Source organism: Saccostrea echinata, unplaced genomic scaffold (assembly GCF_033153115.1).
Source record: "Saccostrea echinata isolate AGI-Se365-2 ecotype Australia unplaced genomic scaffold, CSIRO_AGI_Sech_v1 ptg000016l, whole genome shotgun sequence".
Taxonomy (NCBI): Eukaryota; Metazoa; Mollusca; class Bivalvia; order Ostreida; family Ostreidae; genus Saccostrea; species Saccostrea echinata.
Genome location: NW_026889765.1, coordinates 18,103,865 through 18,125,584, shown reverse-complemented (window position 1 = coordinate 18,125,584; position 21,720 = coordinate 18,103,865). Strand labels below are relative to the sequence as shown.

The window sequence follows — 21,720 nt, the reverse complement described above, 5'->3', positions numbered from 1 at the left end:
AATATTTCATGTTAGAGTTATAAAGTTGACCAACCTTGGTGGCTAGGTTGTCTACCAGGGCTATTATCGAGTTCTTGAAGTTGGTACCAGCTGTGATTGGTCTCTTTGTGGTCTCGGTTATATTCTGTGCTCCCTCAGGCCACATCAGCTTAAAGATATCCTCCTCACTGAAAATATTCAGACAAGAGGATGATTGATTTTTAAAAAAAAATGCAACAAAAGGGAGACAACTCTTCTTTTTTATTTGGAAAATCTCCATATCCATTAGATGGACTGCACAATTACAGCTTTCTAAAATCAATGTTGTACACTGAATTCTTTTTCCTTTTTTTCTTCAGAAAAACGTAGTTTATTTGAAGCAAAAAATACCATTGATTTACTTCTACACTAGTATACTCCTTGTGTAGTTGATGGGGAAATCTGTTTGTGAATGAATTATTAAGAACTTCAATGTTGTTGGGCATGCTAATATTTTGCTGACTTCAAACTCATTTTTACTATAATTGAGACTTCATACTTGGTTTTACAATAGCTGAATGAGAGGTTTTTTTTCTTGCTGGAAGCATCATCAGAAAACTGGCCAAAGGTTATTTACAGGTAAGTTACCAAAATACCAACTGCACCCCATAAGACAGACAGTTTTCCAATATGTGACAACCCACGCAATGTCACCCAAGCAGGTACTGCCAAACGAAAGGTAAATTCCTTATGACAAGGACTGACTTACCTGTTATATAGAAGTCTTTTAAAATCCTGGAAAAGACTGTCTCTGTTTTTATCAATGAATCCAGGAACTTGATAGGTCACCTGACCTGCATAATGTTTTATTCTGAAGTCACGAGCATGTTCCAGTGTTTTGTCTGCAGGGTTCAGCTAAAATAGAACAATCATCATGTTTTATAAGAAGGTGTGATGCCAAAAATTGGATAGATTTTACATTTCACATTATAGAAAAATTAACAAGTTTAGCTAGAAATTTAAGTTGAATGAAAAACTTAATAATTAATTTTTTTTCGTATTATTTTATACTGTACATAACTTTTACATTATTTCATGGAAAATTGTTGCAGTTTTTACACAAAATCCAATTTTCATTCATTTATACTTTGATTTGATAGAGTTCTCTTTCTTTCTATTTCATACACACATCTTCAGAAAATTCTTATCAAATTTACTTTCACAAATTTTTCCAGCAAAAGTGTATGAAAGTTTACTCATAAAAACTATTTACAGATCTACAGGTGAAGTGGTCATGTTTCGCCAGTTTCTGAGCCATGGCAGTTAAAAACATCTACAAAGAAAATAAATAACAATTATAATTTAAAAACCTCATAGTATTTCATAATTTAAATAAAACCATTTCTCCTACATCTGTACATACAATGTACATGTATATATTAAGTGATTGGTCTACTTTTGAGATTTTCTTAATTCTGATTGGACTAGAATCGTATCTGACCTCGTCTGTGACCTTCCCTACACTGAGACACGCTTCGTCAAGTATGGCCAGTATCCCCTTATGAGGGGCCTCTATCAGGTCCACAATAATTTTGTTGTTGAAGTACTCTATATGCTGCCATTGAATCCCTTCTCTCTGATATTCCTCTTGCTCCTGTTTAAGGACTAGTTCTATAAATAGCTGCTGCAGTTTTTCATTGCAGTAGTTGATACATAGCTGTTCAAAACTGGAGAGAAACATAAAATTCAAAGTTACTCAAACACATTTGTCATAATTTTTTGACATTTTTTTTACTCTTGTGCTAAGGCTCTACTTCACTAACAATGACCCAGAATCAATTTTATTACTTTGTCAAATTCAGTTGCTAATTATTGCCAACAAATACATGTACACCAGTTTAACACCTTACACTGATCATTATCAAATCTATCATCATTTTTTGCAATGAAAATATCTCTCAAATATCAAAAAATTTTGGCTTCCTAATTTCGGAGTACTCAAGACTGAGACATCCTATTTCTTCTGGGTACTGGCTCTGGGGCCATAAAACTTAGACGAGCTCACTTTTGATCTCGGTCTCACTTTTACCAAAGGAATTAATAGTGGAAAGGTGAGACTGAGATCAAAAGTTAGCTGATCTAACTTTTATGGCCCCAGACCCTGATTATGATATGCTAAGTCTGTAAAGATCTGTTATATATTCAACTTCAAAAACAGAACAAGCACCTGTTGTTGTCAAAAATTTCAAATCCGTAGATGTCTAGGACTCCTATGACTGTATTTTTTCCCACATAAGAAATTCCACTGGCCTTTGGATCGATGGCCTCATTAATTTTACTGACGATCCATGTAAACATTCTGTCATACATAGCCTGTGAAATACATTAAAAGAACCATAATGATTATTTTTGACCAAAAGGTATATATTCTCTTTTTTACATATAAAAAGCATTAGCTTATACAATTATGTAACTGTTACAATACATGTGTAAGTTACATATATAAAAAAGAAAGTATCAATTTCAGTACTGATTGTTCAAACATGAATGGAAATAAATACAATGTATGTGTAATTTGTTGCCTATGCCCTTATAATATCCTTAGGTCCTCCATTATATCAAAAGACCAATTTACTGTTAAAAGCAAAAATATTTGTTGGAGATTAAATATCATTTACCGGTATTTCATTAGTAATTCCTCAACGAAATTAAATAGCAAATGAAATTTTTATATGGTTATACATGTATATAAATATCTAAATATGGTTTATTTGAAACTATAAATTTTAAATAAAGTCCCCATGAAATCATTCTAGATCATAAATCAATGAAATATTATACCCCCACAAAAATTCCTGCTTCTAAGGTAATTTTAGACCTTATAAAAGTCTTTTCCCCCTCTGTGCCTGATTTTACCTTGGCAAAAGCATCTCTAGCATAAACGGCATCAGACGTGGACAGCTGTTTCTCCACCACCTGACCCCCAGCTGCAATGACCCGGAAACAGAGGGCTTTCCTCAGATTTTCCTTGGTAACTGATAACAACCCAGCTATGTTGCCAAGCAATGTTTCATCAGACACACCTGCATGATCATGGTCATCAACTGAGACATAATCTAGATTTCCCTGGACAAAAAAATTAAAATTCACACATAAATCCTGAAATTTTTAAAACATCTAAAATGTCTTCTAGCTCCTTTTCATTTTTTATGATTTTTTTTTTTCAGTTTGCATAGAAATAATGGTAAGTACATAATGACAAGAAATTGAAAATGAGAAAAGATATAACAGATGAAACATGCCAGACATTTACTCACTTGAGCTTACAGCTCAGGTGAGCTAAAATGCTTTAATTTGAAAGTATACACAGATAATTTACCAGATGCAGAATGGCAGCCACAATTTTCCACAGTGCCTCAGCGTGAGCATAAGAGAACCCCATGATCTTCAGGGCATTCATTACAGCCCTATAGTCGTCCCTGTCATGTACCGTCGCACACTGAAATAAAGGAACAGTCATTACTCAGTAGCACTAATATGCAGTTCAAACTTTTTTGGGTCGACTTATTACTTACCTATAAATAAGGATGGGTACATGTAATTTCAGAAAGCAGCAATTATTTTACTTATCATGCTTATATACTGCTTATAAATGTATATCTTTACTAAACACTTTGATGATAATTGGATCATAAAAATAAATTTTACTTGTTCAAATTTTTTTTTGGCAGACCAACAATACAGTCTATACTCATGCGATAAACACCAAGCATTTAAAAAATTAAACCAAAATAAAAATGAATGGAAGTTTAAGTTAAAAAAGGGAGCAAAAAAATCCTCACATTCTCAGCATCACTTAATATTTACACATAGCAACCATTTCAATACTGCTCCACAAACAAAAGCTGTCACCAATTCTCTTTATTTTTTATCAACAACACTAGCATACCATCTTTTTTTTCCCAGTTAATTCACTCATTTTTGTAAGGTCAATTTGTTGTTTGAATTAAGACAAAATAAGCGGGAAATTGATTTCATGGATGACAAGTGAACATGATAATTGTTCTCAAGTTTGAAATTTTCAACTTTTTTATAGAGGACATTAATTCATTATTTTGGGTCTCTCCTCTTATCATGAAAACAACAAAATTCTCACTTCAGCTCACTGTAAAAGTGGAAGTGCTAAATCAAAGGTGCAGATCCAACTTTTACCCATGATATGTTCAACCCAATGAGAATTATTCATTTCACTGTAATATTTATTCCCTTTAGAGGTCTTCTTCAGTCATTTTAATGGCTGATCTACGCTAGTTAGCCTGGATTATATGTATCTTAATCCAATTAATCTAATTCATCCAAATCTGCAATTTTATCAGTGACTTTACCATTATATAAAATGCAACTGATAGCTGCATGCCATTTTTTCATTATTTCAGATTTATTGAAAACCCAAATAAATAAAAACAACATTTTTTGCAGAAAATATATACATTCATTAAGCAATCACATATCCTCTGGTCACTATATAAATACATATAGCGATTTCCCATACATGCATGGACATGTAATGAAACCATTTTACTATAATTTGGTATGAATTTCCTGTTAATTGACAGGAAAGTTAATTAAATATTTAACAACAAAGTCACTTTATGATCATTTTTATGATAATATACGATATTTGATATTATCAAGAATGCCTTTAAGTAAAGATGCCTAATCCAAATATACTTAATGTTGCTTATAGATTATGCCATCGAGTACATAATTATGATTTTAATATATAAATTATGACATTTTACCTTTTCCTTATTTCTGTATTCATTATTAATCAAATCTTTTAATTCAATAATTATTAATTATTATATTTTAATCAATAAACATGATAAAATACATTTAATTTCCCAAATTTTTCAATGTAAAATTAGATAATTAATTCAATATTATATACATGCAATTATATCTTAATTTAAAATTTGATCCCTTTACTGAAGAGTAAAATTATCCAGTGAAAATTAGGACTATAATTACAAAGAATATTTCTTCTGGACTTCTTGATAAATAATATTTAAGTTATACAATTATACATGTAGTAAAACTGCTATAGTCAATTTTCTGGGATATGGCAGAAATTAGTCTGATATAATTTAAATGTAATTCCACTATTTATTATTTTCTACTATTGGGTGAAAAAAACTCATGTTTAATGTACATGATGTAAGCATGAATTTGCAATACCCAAGTTTGCTATAAATTAAACCTTTTTTAAAAGTTTTATATTGGATTAGATATACAGGGTGGAACTAAAGGTGAGAGGGTGATAACTCGAGACTTCTCTCCCCTGCATGTACAATCGGAAAAGAAAATTTTACCTAGAATTTTCTGTTAACATGAATATTCATTACAATATTTTTGATAATCCATATAAATTGCATATAGAATACATGTACTGAATTCTGTGGATTTGGGTATATACATATATTCACATACCCCAGTTCATGCTTATACACCACAAACGTAAAATATGAATTCAACACTACAGGTTATAATTTCTATAAGATATGTGCACTAGCTGTAGTCACATACACAAAAAATGACAAAATACCATAAATATGATTATAATTATTAATTAATTATCATGATATTGTACCTTTATCTTTTATAAATTATGTTTACTGTACTTACTTTTTCAATCTAAAAAATGTGTAAAATATACAACAAAAATATAAAATAAAAAATAATATACAAAATATGATTGAAATGAAATAATAAGAAAACTTAACAGCTGAGTCCATCCTGTCCTATGTTAACTAGTGAATATTTGTGTATTTAATAAATTGACCAGGATATCTTTATTGTACCTAAAAAGTAATTCTTTCATTTAGAAATAATATATTTTCTATAAATATGTTAGGTATTGAAAACACCATTAAAGTTCACAGTGATGTCGTTAGAATATGACATCACAACCTTGCTTAATTCATCCACTCCTTACAATGTTTTGAAGGTCACAAGAAGTGCCATAGTTAATGGATGGACAAATCTTATTTCAGAATGGTGCCTTGATATAATTTACACAATATGTGAATACCATGAATACAGTTGGAACGTAGTAGACTTATAAAGCATTTACTTTGTGTAATGGGGACCAAATTTGGGAAAAGTTACAAGAAGAATATATATCTCAATGTCCTCTCTCTCTCTTTCTCTCTCTCTCTGACAGAATAAACAATCAGTTATACAGATCACCAACACATCTGAGAATTAATGCTCAAAGTAGACTGATTTTGTTGACCTTTCAAACCTATGGTGGTCATCATCAGAACCATAATGTGTCTGATGACGAATGCCCTTTGATTGAATCCGGTCAACAAAATACATCCACTTGACTGTGCATTCTCACCATGTGATGGTTGATCTGTTCATTTCTTTAAATTTACAACTTTAAATCCAGACCATGTGGTATCCACTCTTAAAATAACTTCCACAATTATAACTTAATTAACTTTTGGACTGACAGAATAAATCTCTGAGGGAAAGATTTTAATTGACATATTCAAATAGGGAAAAATACAGTAAGAGGAAATTACAATAAAGAGGGGGAAAAAAAGGAAGGACATCCCGGCTGTCTGGGAAATCGTACTTAACACATCAAATATATACAACACTTCAAAAAAGTTTTTTCCAGGAATGTTTTCAACGGAAAATAGATGTTTATATTTCTAGGAAACTAATCATGTACAAGTACTAGTAAACATGAATTAATATAAGAACGAACAGATAATTTTAGAGAGATGTAAATTGTACATAATTTAGATCCACATGAAATATAAATATCCATTTTAATCTATTAATTCATTTTTTCACAGGTGAGGGAAATGGGGCATGTTTACCTCCTCTGGCAAGTTAACTCCCTATCAAAATCAACACTTCTTAAGGTTTTATCATTAATTAATAAAGACATTACTTTGAATTACAGAACAATCTGAATTGTTTCAAAAAGTTTTAAACTAAAATGGCACATGTTGGGAAAAAAACCTCAAATGAAGTCTCCATGAAATATCAAATTTTCCATCTTTGAAGCATGATAATTTATTTTTTCCTTCCAAGTTAGAGTCCTCTTTGACAAACTTATATCCCTAGTTTTTACCTACAATTTCTAAAATTTCTATAAGTGTTCTTGTATACACCTACATGTAAACACCCTGTCATATCTCCAATTTCACTAAATATGAAATCTATACATACCTTCGGATCCCCTCCCTGGTTGACATAGAAGTATTTCTGAGGTTCCCGTGCTAATTTGTACTCCTTTAACTTCTCGTCCTTAGCTCCGTACAGTAGCTGGTAAAATGAGTGAAAATTTCTCTCTCCGGCCTGTTGATGGACTACGCGTGACTGAAAAATGAAAAACCTGTCTCATAGAGAAAATGGGGAGTGTACACATTGCCTTTCCATTATTAGGTACAGTCCCTGAAACGTTCTACTTTCCCACTTGAACGGTGAGCGAACGCTGAACGAACGGTGAACGAACAGTGAACGAACGCAGAGCGAACGGTGAGTGAACGATGTGTGAACGCTGAACGCAACTTGGTGAACGATGTGTGAACGGTGAACGGTGAGCGAACGCAGAACGCGAACGGAGCGCAAACGCGAACGCAAAGTGAACGGTGAACGAACGGTGAACGCAAGATGAACGATATATTCGGAATGCCTCTGATCTTTTCCTTGCATTGAAACTATTTTATTGTATTATAATGTCAGGTGCCAAAAAAAAAAAAAAAAAAAAAAAAAAAAAAAAAAAAAAAAAAATAATAATAATAAAGAAGTAAACAAATAAATGAATGAATAAATAAGTCAATAAAATAAATTCTCCAAAATTGTCCTAAGAAAGACGATGCATGCACAATAAGTTTTTAATCACACAATTTTTATCGCATTAAAACATTGCAATTGTTGCCGAACGCTGAAGTATAAAAGATATTATTTTTAGTTGGAAAATAAAAATGTTTATTCTTAGTTGATAACAAATCAGAGAAAACTTATGATTTATAGAATGAATTAAAGCGATTGTAACTTATACTCATATATATATCTCCGTGTCAAGGCGATTTCGAGTAAAGTAACGAAAAAAATTAATTACATTTATACGCTCGTATTTTAAATTTTTAATACAATAACATATTATGTGTCATTTCTATTTTTCATCATGATTTATTGAGCAGACGTCTACATGTATCTCTAGATGGCCGTGATTATACTCGGACAAGATGATACAAAGATACATATTCATATTATTTGTTATAAATTCAATTTTCAGAACTTGATAATTAAGTAATATGGTGTTATAGTTTTTATTAAACAGACAAATGAGAGAGAGAGAGAGAGTAATATTCAGTTTTAGCCCCCCCCCTTCTTCAGGCTTCACCAAATGTTTGTACCTATATCAAACAAAAACTCTGAAATTTTTTTCTAAATATATCAGACAGTGAAAGTAACTTTTTTTTTTTTTTATCAACAAATCATATCCATTTTTTTGACAGTCATACTCGTTTTTATTTTCCTGCTTCAAGTTCACACGAAGTCCACGTGCTTGTCCTGTCAATCAAAATCATTCGACACTGTGCTGGTGTGAAAGTTTCGTCATATCGAAGACGAACTGCGAGTATTTCCAACAAGTTATAACAATTATTTTTATCATTTCTAGATTTGATTCCAACATTTGAATAATAAATTAGTAAAATACATTGGGCATTTTAAAACACTTGAATGTGAAACATACTCTCTGCCAATTTCAAATACCACCGCCGACACGTGTACATTTTGATCTACTATTGTTTTGTGACTTTTTTAGATGCATGTTTGTTTTGAGACTGAAATTTTTGTTCTAAAAAAGACCGGAGCTTTGTTTTTTAAATGTTAATTAAAATATTCTGGAAATACGGTACTGACTAAGTCACCGATTTAGGGGGAAAGGGGGGGGGATTAATCATATCGAATGGCAAACATATAAAGTTACGGTGAAGAAAGATTTTTTTTTCTCTATAACTATAGACTTTACATATTACAGTAGAGAAATTCTGTAGTGCATTACATTTTAAATAAATATTTCCTTTAACCACACTATCAATTTAATTCGTTCTAAAGATAATAAATTAACAGGATATCCGCAGTACTATGTATAACTCTCAGAACTACTTCTATTATATTTTGTAACAACATTTATTTTCCAGAGTAATTTAATAAATAACCTAACAGCTAAGTTAGAATAATAAAAATATATATCGTAGATATTTTTCCTCATGAAATAATGATTCTTCAAACACGATATGTTAGTTAATAAATTAAAAAAACCTGTAACTCCTTAAGTACAAAAAGATAAGTCCTTTCACTTCGGAGTTCCGAATGACAATGAAAACTGAACGATAGGTGAACGCTGAACGCAAGGTGAACGCAAAGTGAACGGAACAAAGAGCGAACGCTGAACGCTTTGTGAACGGTGAACGCGAGCGCACGGTGAACGCTGAACGCAAAACTGTGAACGGAGAGCGAACGGTGAACGCACGCTGAACGAACGGTGAACGCACGCTGAACGAACGGTGAACGAACGGAAAAATGGGAAAGTAGAACGTTTCAGGGACTGTATTAACAGCATCAAATGCTAATTAATCAATTACTTATCTAATGTACATGAAAAACTGTTAAACAGGACTGGTACATGTACTTTGAAACTTCTGTAATATCTTACAACTTTTAAAAGAGCTTTCATGTTAAAACACTATAATGTAATATTCCATCAGAATATTCTTTTATAATCATGATAATATCTATAACACAGTGAGAAATAATCCTGTACTCACAAGAATACATACATTTTAAAGTTGATAACTATGTGTAGAAAACATAATGTATTATAAACTATCTCTCATCATCTTCAAATGAAAAACAACAGTCAACACAGAGAGAAAACTCATACCTTCTCTAATAAGTAGTTATTGATGTGCCCCCCTATGGGATCCCCTTTAAAGTCAAAGTTGATATCCATATATTTTCCAAACCGACTAGAGTTATCGTTCCTGTTTGTCTTAGCATTCCCAAAAGCCTCCAAGATAACGTTGGACTTGACCAGGACATCTTTAACCCTGTTAATACAATATTTTAAAAAATGACATTCATTTAGTATTTGCTGGAACCTACTACCATAGACATTGCTTCTACAGCTCATAAGAGATTAAATAAATGTATGATACAAAGAATATAATCTTATTGCATATAAAAGATGTTCAGTATGTACAATTTTTTAAATTATTAGCATCATCAAAAGCTATTATAAAATTTCTATTAATTAGGTAATTGCAAATTAAGAATTTCATTTTTTTTCATAATGTAATTAGTATGCAGGAAATTGTGACATATGGTGCAAAAGTTAACCAAGTAAATTTTGCAAAGTCATTACATGTAAAGATATGATCATGATGATTAAGAACCAAATTTTGAGCATCAAGCATATTATGACGAAAATAGTAAACAAATGTTGACATGATCCAACATAAAATGTAGATTTTTTCTTATTTAATATTTATGATAGATATATTATTATAAATTTAGTTTATGAAGAAAACAACAGCTTTTTAGTGTTTAAATTATTGTGATTATAGATACACAGTTGATGCACAACACATGTATTAACTGGTATATAACCTTGATAACCGTACTCAGCAGGACATTACATGCTGAATCAGATGTTGATCTTTATTGCGATCAAATTTTGTTCAAGATTATTGTTAAATGGAATAATTCCTAAAAGAACATTATTGTGAAAAAGTATTTGGAAAGTCATGAAGAAAAATGGGCTTTTACTGAAAATAACTAAAAAATACTTAGTAATTGGACCCATAAATAAAGAGCTGCATATAACTTTTAAACATGCCAGTAATATAGATCAATTTGCATTATTTGAATAAACTCTAGATATTTTACATGAAAATTCACCGAATTCTTTTAAATGAACTTTCATATCTCTTATAGATAAAAAAAGAAAGCAGTTTTCTTTCATATATATTAGGGATGTCAACGAGTACCCAGTTAACCGGGTACTCGATCGAACGTCCGAGTATCGAATACTAAAAATGGTACTCGGTTACTCGGATGTGTATTTTTTCTTATTTCAAAGTACATATTTTTATCAAAAACTTAACAAAAAATAACTTAAATATGCATACGGGTAATTAGCGTGTCGTCAACTACTAATGTAAAACACCCCTTATCGCCTATGGCTGTGTATATACAGTAATTAGGGACCAATCACCTGGTACGCAGCTGTTCACACCTATTGTGGTCACGGTCCTTAATTTTTTGATGGCTTCAATGATTGTTTTTCACTAAACATCGTTTAATATGGTCTATTATCTTCAAATCATTTTAAAATTATTTAGTTAATATACGGCAGCAGAATTGGACATGCATAGAAATGCCTCTACACACTTCAAAATAAGTAAAGATTCTAAAACATGTAAAAAAAAGGTTTAAAGTCAGTTTCCATAGCAAGTTTAGTGTATACGGGGGAAATAACCAACATATGAAAAAATATTAGACTAGCGATCCAAACAATGTCCGTTCCTTCTCTTTCGCTAGTCTAATCATCACAAACCTGTGTAACAGATTGTCGATCCTCCTTTTGCGTTGATCAAATAGATCTTAAACAAGAACTCTAAACCATTTGTAATTTTTGATGTATTAATTGTCTTTTGTATTTATTTAGTACCAAAAAACATTTCCGTTGGACTCCATGTTTATATACATTCATAAAACGTGATAAAACAGGTTTGGGGTTTAATAAATTAACAATTAAAAGTAAACAAACTTGTATTAATATACATTTTTACCGAGTACCCGGGAACTCGATCGGAAAAACGTCCGAGTAACCGATTATCAAAAATTGACCGATTTGACATCCCTAATATATATACATCTTGTCTGATTTTACAATGCATAGTGCATTGAATTGAGGTTAATTAATAAATTATTTGTCCTCAAAATATGAAGGAGCTAGAAACCGAAACTGCCAGGCCATTAAAAACATTTAACTGCAGGAAATACTTGAGACAGGGTGACAGAGTCTGAAATAATTTAAGTTAAATAAAAATTTACAGATTAAAGTCTAGTAATTAAGAAAACTGCAGCATTACAACCCTGCAGTGCAAGAGAGTGTTCAATCGTTGGCATGCAGAGTTCTATAGCGTTGTTTTGTACTCAACCTCTCAATCTCATTTCGACTGTAAAATTACCCACAAATCATTAAAATCTTGTAAGCAAATTCAATAAATTACAATTACTCAGTCGATAAACTTACTGTTCAGAATTCAACTTTCATTTTACTGTAGCAATATAAGTTTATTTCATTAAAAAATATAAAAAAAAATTCAACAACTGCATGTTGTCAGACTGAAAATATTTTCAAAATATTAACACAATATTAACCAATTTATTTATTCAAACCATATTCAATATGACTTTCTCTAACAGCTAGCATGCCTCTACAATACACACATCATATAGCATTAAAATTCCAGATAATCATAAAAATCGTATTATTATGCTGGTTTAGCAAATAACACAAAAATGAACAGCAAAAACTTGGTATCATTTGAGACAAACACAATGTCTTCAAGTGCTCATCCTTCAAGGTCAAGGTATGATACACAGAATATAATGCAGGGGCTGACAAATAGATTTTTAAGGTACTTGTCCAAGGGCAAGTGCATGGTCAAAATTCACTTGCCCAACCTGAATTTTTGCTTGCCCCACCATCATGACCATAAACTAACACTGTAACTATATGTTTATATATATTTCAAAAAATAGGAAGACAAATACTGAGTAGATCATGCAAGCCCTGTGCCTAGCTATATTCCTATGACTTATATGTGTATTTAATCTTTTTTTAAGTCACTTGCCCACGGGCAAGTGGTTGATAAAATTTTACTTGCCCACCCCTAAAATTCACTAGCACTGGGCGTCGGGCAATGGGATTTGTCAGCCCCTGTAATGTTATATTGCATTTTGAAACGTGTTCAAGGTCGTGAAAATTTAACGGATAGTTTGCTGTATACCTTTCGACTTCCTTTTGCCCACCCACATTGGTTACTGCAGCAATGTACCTCATAATGATTTTAGAGGCTTCTGTCTTTCCTGCTCCAGATTCACCTATATAAAGAGAAAAACAAATTTTTTTTTTTTTACTTTCTAATAAAAACACCTTTATACTATTAGATATGTGTGGCTTAATAGGCATATATACATGTTAAGCAGCAGACATTGAAATTTTACATATTAATTATCTTACAGAAGAAATCAAAATGACATTTAAGGTAGTCAAGGGTAGACAAAATTTTAATTATTCATGATGATTGTTATTTTGTGGGTAACTTGTATGTCTTCTTTAATGAGCATGCACGAATCATTGTTCATGGGGATGTAAATTCATGTTTTAAAGGGTTACCAATGATATCCATGTAAATGCTTAAACTTAAATATAGATCTTCTTATTTTTAGTCATAAACTGATTACTACCAAGCATAACATTAGGCCTAAGTATTGCAAGCTACTTAACGATATGATACATATCATGATACAGTCATGCGATACAACATATATCATGATACAGCTGTCAACAATTGAATTAACCGTTATCTTAACATATTCTTCTTTGCTAACCTCCACAGTTATAGAAAATATAAAAAGAATATCTTGATGCCCCTGACCAAAGTTAATAAAAGGTAGATTTATAGTCTTGACTGTATTTTTTCTTTGCTACCTATTTTTCAGCTATTTTAAAACAATAAAGTTTGTAAGGTTGTATGTAGAAGTTTCAAACAAAACAATGAATATTATCTTGAACTGTATCACGATACATGCATGGCGATACGATATGTGTATCGTGAGCCCTTGCAATCAATATGATCGATGTATCGCTGTATTGTTACATCTCTATATATCATGTATATTATGATATACAAGTTTCTATTATTTTCCTTCTGTACATTTACTGTGCTATAGTTCACAGGATATTTAAATGACATAATTTCAATACATTCTATAGAATCTACACAAAGTATGGATCAACTTCAAAAATGTAACATTTGAACATGCAATTATGCTAAAACATGGTACATTTCTACACTCCTGAAGTTGTGCTTTGTAACAAATAAGATATAGCTGATTTATACATCAATCTCTCAATGGGGTTATCAACATGTTCAGAGTGGAGAAACATGTAGTACATTGAACATGTTGAGCTGATCAGCATGTTCAGAGAGTGGAGATCTCTCATTGAATTTGAGCTGATCAGTGTGTTCAGAGTGGAGACACACGTAGTGCATTGAACATGTTGAGCTGATCAGTATGTTCAGAGAAGGGATATACACCTAGTACATTGAACATGTTGAGCTGATCAGTGTGTTCAGAGAGGGGATATATACCGGTATGTAGTACACTGAACATGTTGAATCACAAGGAAATAACAGAGAGCTTGAACAATGTGTCTATACATAACACTTTTGTATATCACATAATCTATTGGGATTTGAGAGCTAACAGGAATTTAAAAGGGCAAAAAGGAGGAAGGTATCAACTGTGTTTAATATCCTTCCTTTCACAAATATAGACCTATAATGTTCCTTCTCAAAAAACAAGCATCCAGTGGCATAACCCATATTGATTTTACTTTCTTGAAAAAAAGTACTCATTTTTATCATGTTTATGTGAAAACTAATGAAAACAGGAAGTTATTGGTCTGAAGTCTAACATCATCATGCTTCACAGCATGCAGATGGTATTACATGTATATGTACATGAGATTGTATATAAAGGGATCATAAACATACATATCAAAGGCATCTTGAATTTAACCATTATTTGCCCTTAACTAGTGTAATACATGCAATTCCATAAAATTTTATTAATAATTCAACTCATATAGGTTCTTTTTTATCTGCATTAAGTGTGAAACATACCAGGCAACATCATAAAATGGAAGCTGAAAGCAATCCCTTGGTCCACCACAAAAAAGATGATTTTGAAAGTGTGACCTTGAACTTGCCAAAATGACCTTGGTTAAAAAAATGACACATCCTCTGGTCATACGTAATCTTTGAGTGAACATGGACATCCAATTTTTTTCTATTTAAGAAATTACAGACTTGACATGAATTCACATTTTTTTCTGACAGTGACCTTGAACTTGACGGAATAACCTTGAGTCAAGATCATACAACACCTCCAAGTCATAAGCATTTACATCAAGTATGAGTTTCCAATGATTCTCCAATAACAATTTATAGCCTGGACAAGACTACATGCACAGATGGATAATGTGACTCCTATATATACGGCCCCAAACTTCGTTCACTGGGGGCAACAAAACTTTTTTTTAAGAGTTAGTGTCAAGTTTTTTTCTAAAACAAGGCCAAGATTCTCTGCAACTTTCATGCAGACTTCAAATTTTCTGCACCTTATATGACTTCAAAGTCTCTGCATTTTATAAAACTTCATACTTAGGCCATATTATTAAAAAAAATTTGTAAGATGTACTCTGACCCACATTTTCAATGTTGGAAGAAAAGTAGTCTTTTTAAATTATCTTACACATTGATAATCATTATAAAATTCACAGACTTAGAAATTTATTGATGTATTCATTGAACACAGGACTCCTAGACAAAATTAATATTTTCTATAAAAGCTTTTGCTATAAATGTGTCTAAGAGCAAAGTCAATCCTTAACTTGAAAAATGGTAACATATAAGGAGTGATTTTGACGGGTTAGTCAGAGTTCAACAAACAAATCATTTCTGAATTTCATTGTTTTTCCTACAGCACCTGTTGCAATATGACTTAAGAAATGTAGCACCTACTATCATATTAACTCAGAATTACTGCACCTGATATGACTATACATGTGTCTCGACTCTGTCTTTTCATGGTTTTGTACGCAGAGTCTGCCAAGGCAAAAATGTGGGGCGGCCTCTCATAGATTTCCCTCCCTTTGTATTCGTCGACATATGTGGGGTTATATATGTCCACCGTCTTGTACGGATTCACCGACACTACCACTTCTCCAATATACGTGTAGATTTTATTCTTACTATATCTAAAAGAAAAAAAAAAACTCAAAAGTTGTATGACAATAAATACTAAGACTAATAAAATAAATTTTAAAAACATGCTTCTAGTACATGTATGTAGTTTTATGAAAAAGATACTGCTTAAGCAGTGATGGAGCTCCTGCAAAAATATTGAAAGATCAAATTAAGACTTATGCATTAAAAGCCATTAATTTTCTGGTGAATTTTCCTAAAGTTCTCTTCATTCTACAGATGTTCACAGACAAAGTGGATTATTTTTTGTTTAGACATATGTATATGCCATGTAGTTTTGAACTTTAATCTCGTAATCCCTATGTATCTGAAAAGACATCTGTGTGACTTTAATGTTTGTGTTGATTACGATACCTATATAATGATGCTACAATTTTGTGTATTTTTCTTTGAATATCACAAGGATTTTCATTAATTGATATATCTATTCAATTTAACCTCTGGTATTGTTACACTAATGTATGCCAATTTTTTGTTTAAGCCTCTCTAATGGTACGTTGATTTTACAATAATTACATTGTATTACAAAATTTAATCCTTGAAAAATTATCAATGCATTGATAAGATACATTTTAAAATATGTCACCAATGTCTTTCAACTACATTTCTTCATAAGTTCATTTTTTTTTTATTTATCTGACATGTCAATGATCAAAAACCTCTTTTTAACATACTTTAGTTCACCTGTAAATGCTAGAAGGATATTTTAGGTTTTTTAATTTACTCCACTATCATTAACTGGAAGATCACATGAACTTCTAAATCAGTTCTTAATTGGCATACTCGTAAACTTTAAAAATTCCTTTAACAAGCTAGACAGATAAAAGTGAAGATTTTATTTGAAAAGGGGGAGGAAATTCGCCTTCACATACTTAAGACGTCAATAAACAGTGTAACCTCCACCTCTTGTGAGTCAGACCCTCTGGGCTCTGATTCTGTGTCACATATACTCTTTACTTTGTAGACTTATCTATGTACATATGCTCGTAGTGTTTGCTACCTAGATCAGAATCTTTGCACTGATCTATATTTTAGTTTCTACCCAGGTATACGCATACTCCCTGATTACGCAAGCAATGTTCATGATGTTATGTACTTTTTTTTGCTAATTCCTAACAAATTCAATACCATTTATCCTACATTTTGAAAGAGTGAGACATTTTTACATTCTTCGTGTTTATCCAGCATTTCATCCTTAATGTATTCATTAAATGAAGACTTTTTCATAATGATTGTATAATAGAGCTTTCAACATAAACACTCTTCTTGTTAAAACCTGGATGATGATCACCAAGGCATTAACTATAATTTGCTTGTAGGTTTTGAAACTCTACATATGTACGTACATTGTATCACTGCATTAATGTACCTGTATCATCATGTATATCATGCATATTCATTCATTTACAATACAAGTATATGTTTCAATCATTGTTATTTTTTTTTTATCATAATATAGTTAAATAATATACTGAAAAGGTTTGACTATTTATATACATATAAATGTAGCACTGTTGTCTTGAATTCTTTTGAGAGAGAGAGAGAGAGAGAGAGAGAGAGAGAGAGAGAGAGATTTACAAAAAAAAACAAACATTGATCTCATATTGATTTTTTCACAGAAATACATTTAAGAGTGATTGAATCAGGTGTAGAAAGGTGTGATCTGTAGACTATATATAGGTAGATAAAATCAGGTATATCAGACCACAACCAGATACATGCCAGCCAGAAATACATTGGTCCAATACACATCTCGTTACAGGTGGGCCTCAGGTGTATCATAAAGACCGAGATAGACAAGTATTATTGATCTATCTGATAGGTAATGTGTTGGAAAACAATTAGGAAATGGCTTCCAAATGTTGACTGTACAAAAAGAATGGCTATAGGTATATATAGTCATTTAACATGTTTAAAGACATATGTTTTTGCATGTTTTATGGTGTTTACTTGATGCTGTGCATTTCATACCTGTAAAAATTGCATAAATGCAACTGATGTTCTATGTTTTCAAGGACTGACATTGACACAGAAAAATCTACGCAACATATACACATTGGATATTTCTACTGCATAATGCATATATATATATATAAATAACAAAATGGCAATTGAAATACATATTATTGATAAGGAACTTCACTTCTGCAAAGAATCTAATGATTCATGTGGGTTGGGGTATTGGATAACCTGAGTCAATATATGCTGCATAAGCAATATTTATGATAATAATACATGTTTATTTTTAATTAGGAATTAAACTTGTAATTAAAATTACTTCCGATACAAACCAGTACAAATAAGAATTGAATGTACAGTGCACTGTACAATAAAACAACATCACAAACAAGACAATGAATGTCCTCAATCAAAACAATACGTGTGTGATACAGAAACTAGAGTGTTGTTTTTTTCATATCAACACGTTAACTCTCATGTAGGTAATGCTGTAAATTTCCCTGTCTCTGGTTATTTACATAGATCTACAAAACAGTGACATTCAAGAAAAGCATTATAGCTGCAATGTACGATGTGCAGAGGTGTTACCTCATTATTTACATCTTTAACATTCAGCAAATTGTCTTGATGCTTGTACATGTTATCTTTATATATTTATACTCTGTATATTTTAAAATTATATATGTATATTGCTAAGTGTAGACAAAAGGCACAGCACATCATTAAAATTCACTAGATCAAAAAACAACAGCTGCAGCTACAGACTAGAAAATTGTCAAACTAATTTCATGCTTTTAGGACTATAAACATGATCATTTATGACGATGTAAAGTATTTTTAACTACTTCTGGATTTCAGATTAGTTTCATTAAGTTTGTGTGTTAACATATGAATATGGTACAGTAATTAAATACATTTAATTAAAAGATAAATATTTTATGATTAGTATCGTAAAGAAATACCTGTACCAAAAAAGAACAGTTTCTTTGATTCAGGTACTTGTGTGCACTTATAATTTAACATGTTTAATAGATCTAATAAATATAAATCTCTAAAATATCTAAATTTTCAGTGTAGGTACAAATAAACATTTATGTTGTTAATTAAACACAAGCATCTTTGTTAACATCATACATTTTACAATTTCAATAAACTCTTTGCCCTCAAACATGTCAAAAGGGAATCAAGGCAAAGAGTAATAGGATGTAAGATCCAATTGTTATGTTTGATTACATACACTAAAGTGTACTTCACTTTTCTCTATAGAACTTCCTGTTAGTAATATGATTAAGTATATGTACTTCAGAAAGGCTTATAAATAAACATGATAAATGAATGTAAACTTGTCAGATAAGAAATTGTTGCAGCATGTCTTATCCACGCGTATAGATACAATAATACAGCACTAGCTGATGTACATAACATAGATATATCAATTTAAAAGAGAAGTTCATTGAAATTCTAACAAGTTTGAGTTCCACGAGATATTTCTGTTTCCTAATCAAGGAAGTAAAATGTTTTTCTTTTCGCTTTTTGTTTTTTGTTTTTTTGGGGGGGTTTTGGTTAAGCATGTTTGCATAGGTGTGTCTGTCTAGATATCAAGATAGCATTACTTCAATCTGAATTTTTTCTAAACACAGTTGGAACTTCTAACAAGCACATGTCATTATAATGAAGTTCTTGGAGAAAACAAAATTCTGCAAGTAGAGATTTTCAAGAAGGGAATACATGCAGGAAATCTTAACCTCAGTTGAACTTGCATGTATTTGTTGTGGTTAAGTATATGTGGTGTAAAATTACCTTTTTTGACATATATATGGATATAATCATTCTTGCACTAATTTGGCATATTTTTCAAATACTTTTATCAAATGCTTATTCTGTTTATCATACAAGACAGTTTAGCATGGTAGAATTATTGTCTGTAAAATAGAGCATAGTTACTCAGAAAAAGCTGGTAAACCAATCATTCTACCTGATCATCAATCAGTGGTAGAAATAAACGTCTATTACACAAAGATGGCCTTAATAAAGTCACACTGTGTCATGTACACAAAAGCATACAGTATAAACTTGGTACGTATTTGTTCCTATACTCATGTATGTTCAGAGCGGAAGTTGTGGGTTCAAGAACAACAAAGTGGATATTATTAAACCAGCGTTTTTACGGGAAATGTATGAAAGGAAACATAGGAAAATCATGTTGATTAGCAATCAGCTATTAGTATTAAAGCATAAGTAATGTAAAAACATGATATAATGTAATTTTTGTAAACATATGATTAGAAAAAAAAATAAAAAAACCTAGGTAATTTTTTAATTCATGCACTATGTCATGTAAACATGGAATTTTAGTTGTTGTATACATGTATGTATTTCTTTTGCTTTTTTTTTTTTTGACAGAACAAAAAGCATACATATTATACTATCTACAAATATACACAATATATTTTTTTTTCAAAAATAGGTAAAGGTAATGAGGATTTCTCCTTTCATTGGGACACAGTGTTAAGTTCCATTTAATATAACAAACCACATAGGTCCATAAGGTCTTTACGTCAACGGTCGATCTGTAACCCGATACAAGAACACTAGGCGTGGTTAAATGCCTTCAACTTGTTTTCATGAATGAAATGTCGTAAAACACGTGTGTTTCATTAGGGGGCATATGCATTTTTGTTAATAAAATGATTTTCTACACTTTGTCGGCGAAAATGAAAATAAATAATCTGTCAATGTTTACAACCAAAAATATACTTACCGCAGTTTTAAATTTTCCATAAACGCATCAAGCGTTAAATCATGCAGTAAAACAAAGTCCCCAACCCCAAACTCGGGGCCTTCGTGAATACTCCCAGCCATCTCTACAAAGAATTCTTGTGATTTCACATCTTATTTAATTCAAATTGGAGATATTCAGGTACTCACACCGATCAAAATTCGAGATGTCAAACTTGTTAACTCGTACAGTTGCACTAAATTATTTGTAGTTAACTCGTACTTCTTTCTGTCGAAAGAGTAGTAGTTTTACGATGCGACTGTCAAGGGTTTAGCTGTCCAGATATCGATACATGTAAATAATCATTATGTCAACTGAAATGCTATGGATATTATAAACCAGTCTCTCCGGTGTCTAGATGACTGGAAGACTGAAGAATTAAGAGGCCAAACGTTGCGAATAACTTATTTTACATTAATTTGAAAATGGTTTTAATCTTTTTAAAAAGAATTTAAATAAGGAGATATTTTTATGCAAGCAATTTATAACAGAAATCAATGATTTGCAAGATTTTAAAATCAATTTTAATAAAGTTTTTGGGGTCTTAGTGTAAAATTCTTTTGTAAAACGGGTCCCAACTTTTGATCCGACTGGAAGAACCTATTCCTAGACACAGACACTTGGGCGAAAGAACCCCCTTTTCAATTTTTTCTTTTTAAATCAGGGTTCGAAACACATTTTTTCTATTTTTGTATTCTAATATGCACAGGCTCGCAGAACGCAGGGGGCCAGGGAGCCGTCTCCCACTTTTTCTAAGTATAATATTTTGCTATAGTAAATTTTCCTTTATATGCTGGTTCCCCCCCCCCCTCCCCCCCCCCCCCCAAACACACACACTTTTTGTTGCAGTAAGATCAAGCTGTGGCA

General features: G+C 31.5%; 1 protein-coding gene across 1 annotated transcript in view; it reads right to left on the bottom strand.

Moving 5' to 3' along the window:
• The window catches only part of LOC133188530 (unconventional myosin-Id-like), a 36,922-nt gene extending 15,907 nt beyond the window's left edge, over positions 1–21,015 (bottom strand). Inside the window, exons 1-12 of the mRNA XM_061324000.1 lie at positions 20,836–21,015; positions 15,900–16,108; positions 13,071–13,164; positions 9,935–10,100; positions 7,207–7,356; positions 3,338–3,457; positions 2,875–3,084; positions 2,186–2,331; positions 1,460–1,685; positions 1,232–1,291; positions 728–873; positions 35–167 (exon numbers count right to left, since the gene is read on the bottom strand). Of these exons, the coding sequence (XP_061179984.1) occupies positions 35–167; positions 728–873; positions 1,232–1,291; positions 1,460–1,685; positions 2,186–2,331; positions 2,875–3,084; positions 3,338–3,457; positions 7,207–7,356; positions 9,935–10,100; positions 13,071–13,164; positions 15,900–16,108; positions 20,836–20,936 (1,761 nt within the window). The 5' untranslated portion in view covers positions 20,937–21,015. The remainder of the gene's footprint in view (positions 1–34; positions 168–727; positions 874–1,231; positions 1,292–1,459; positions 1,686–2,185; positions 2,332–2,874; positions 3,085–3,337; positions 3,458–7,206; positions 7,357–9,934; positions 10,101–13,070; positions 13,165–15,899; positions 16,109–20,835) is intronic.
• Positions 21,016–21,720: the final 705 nt, after the last annotated feature.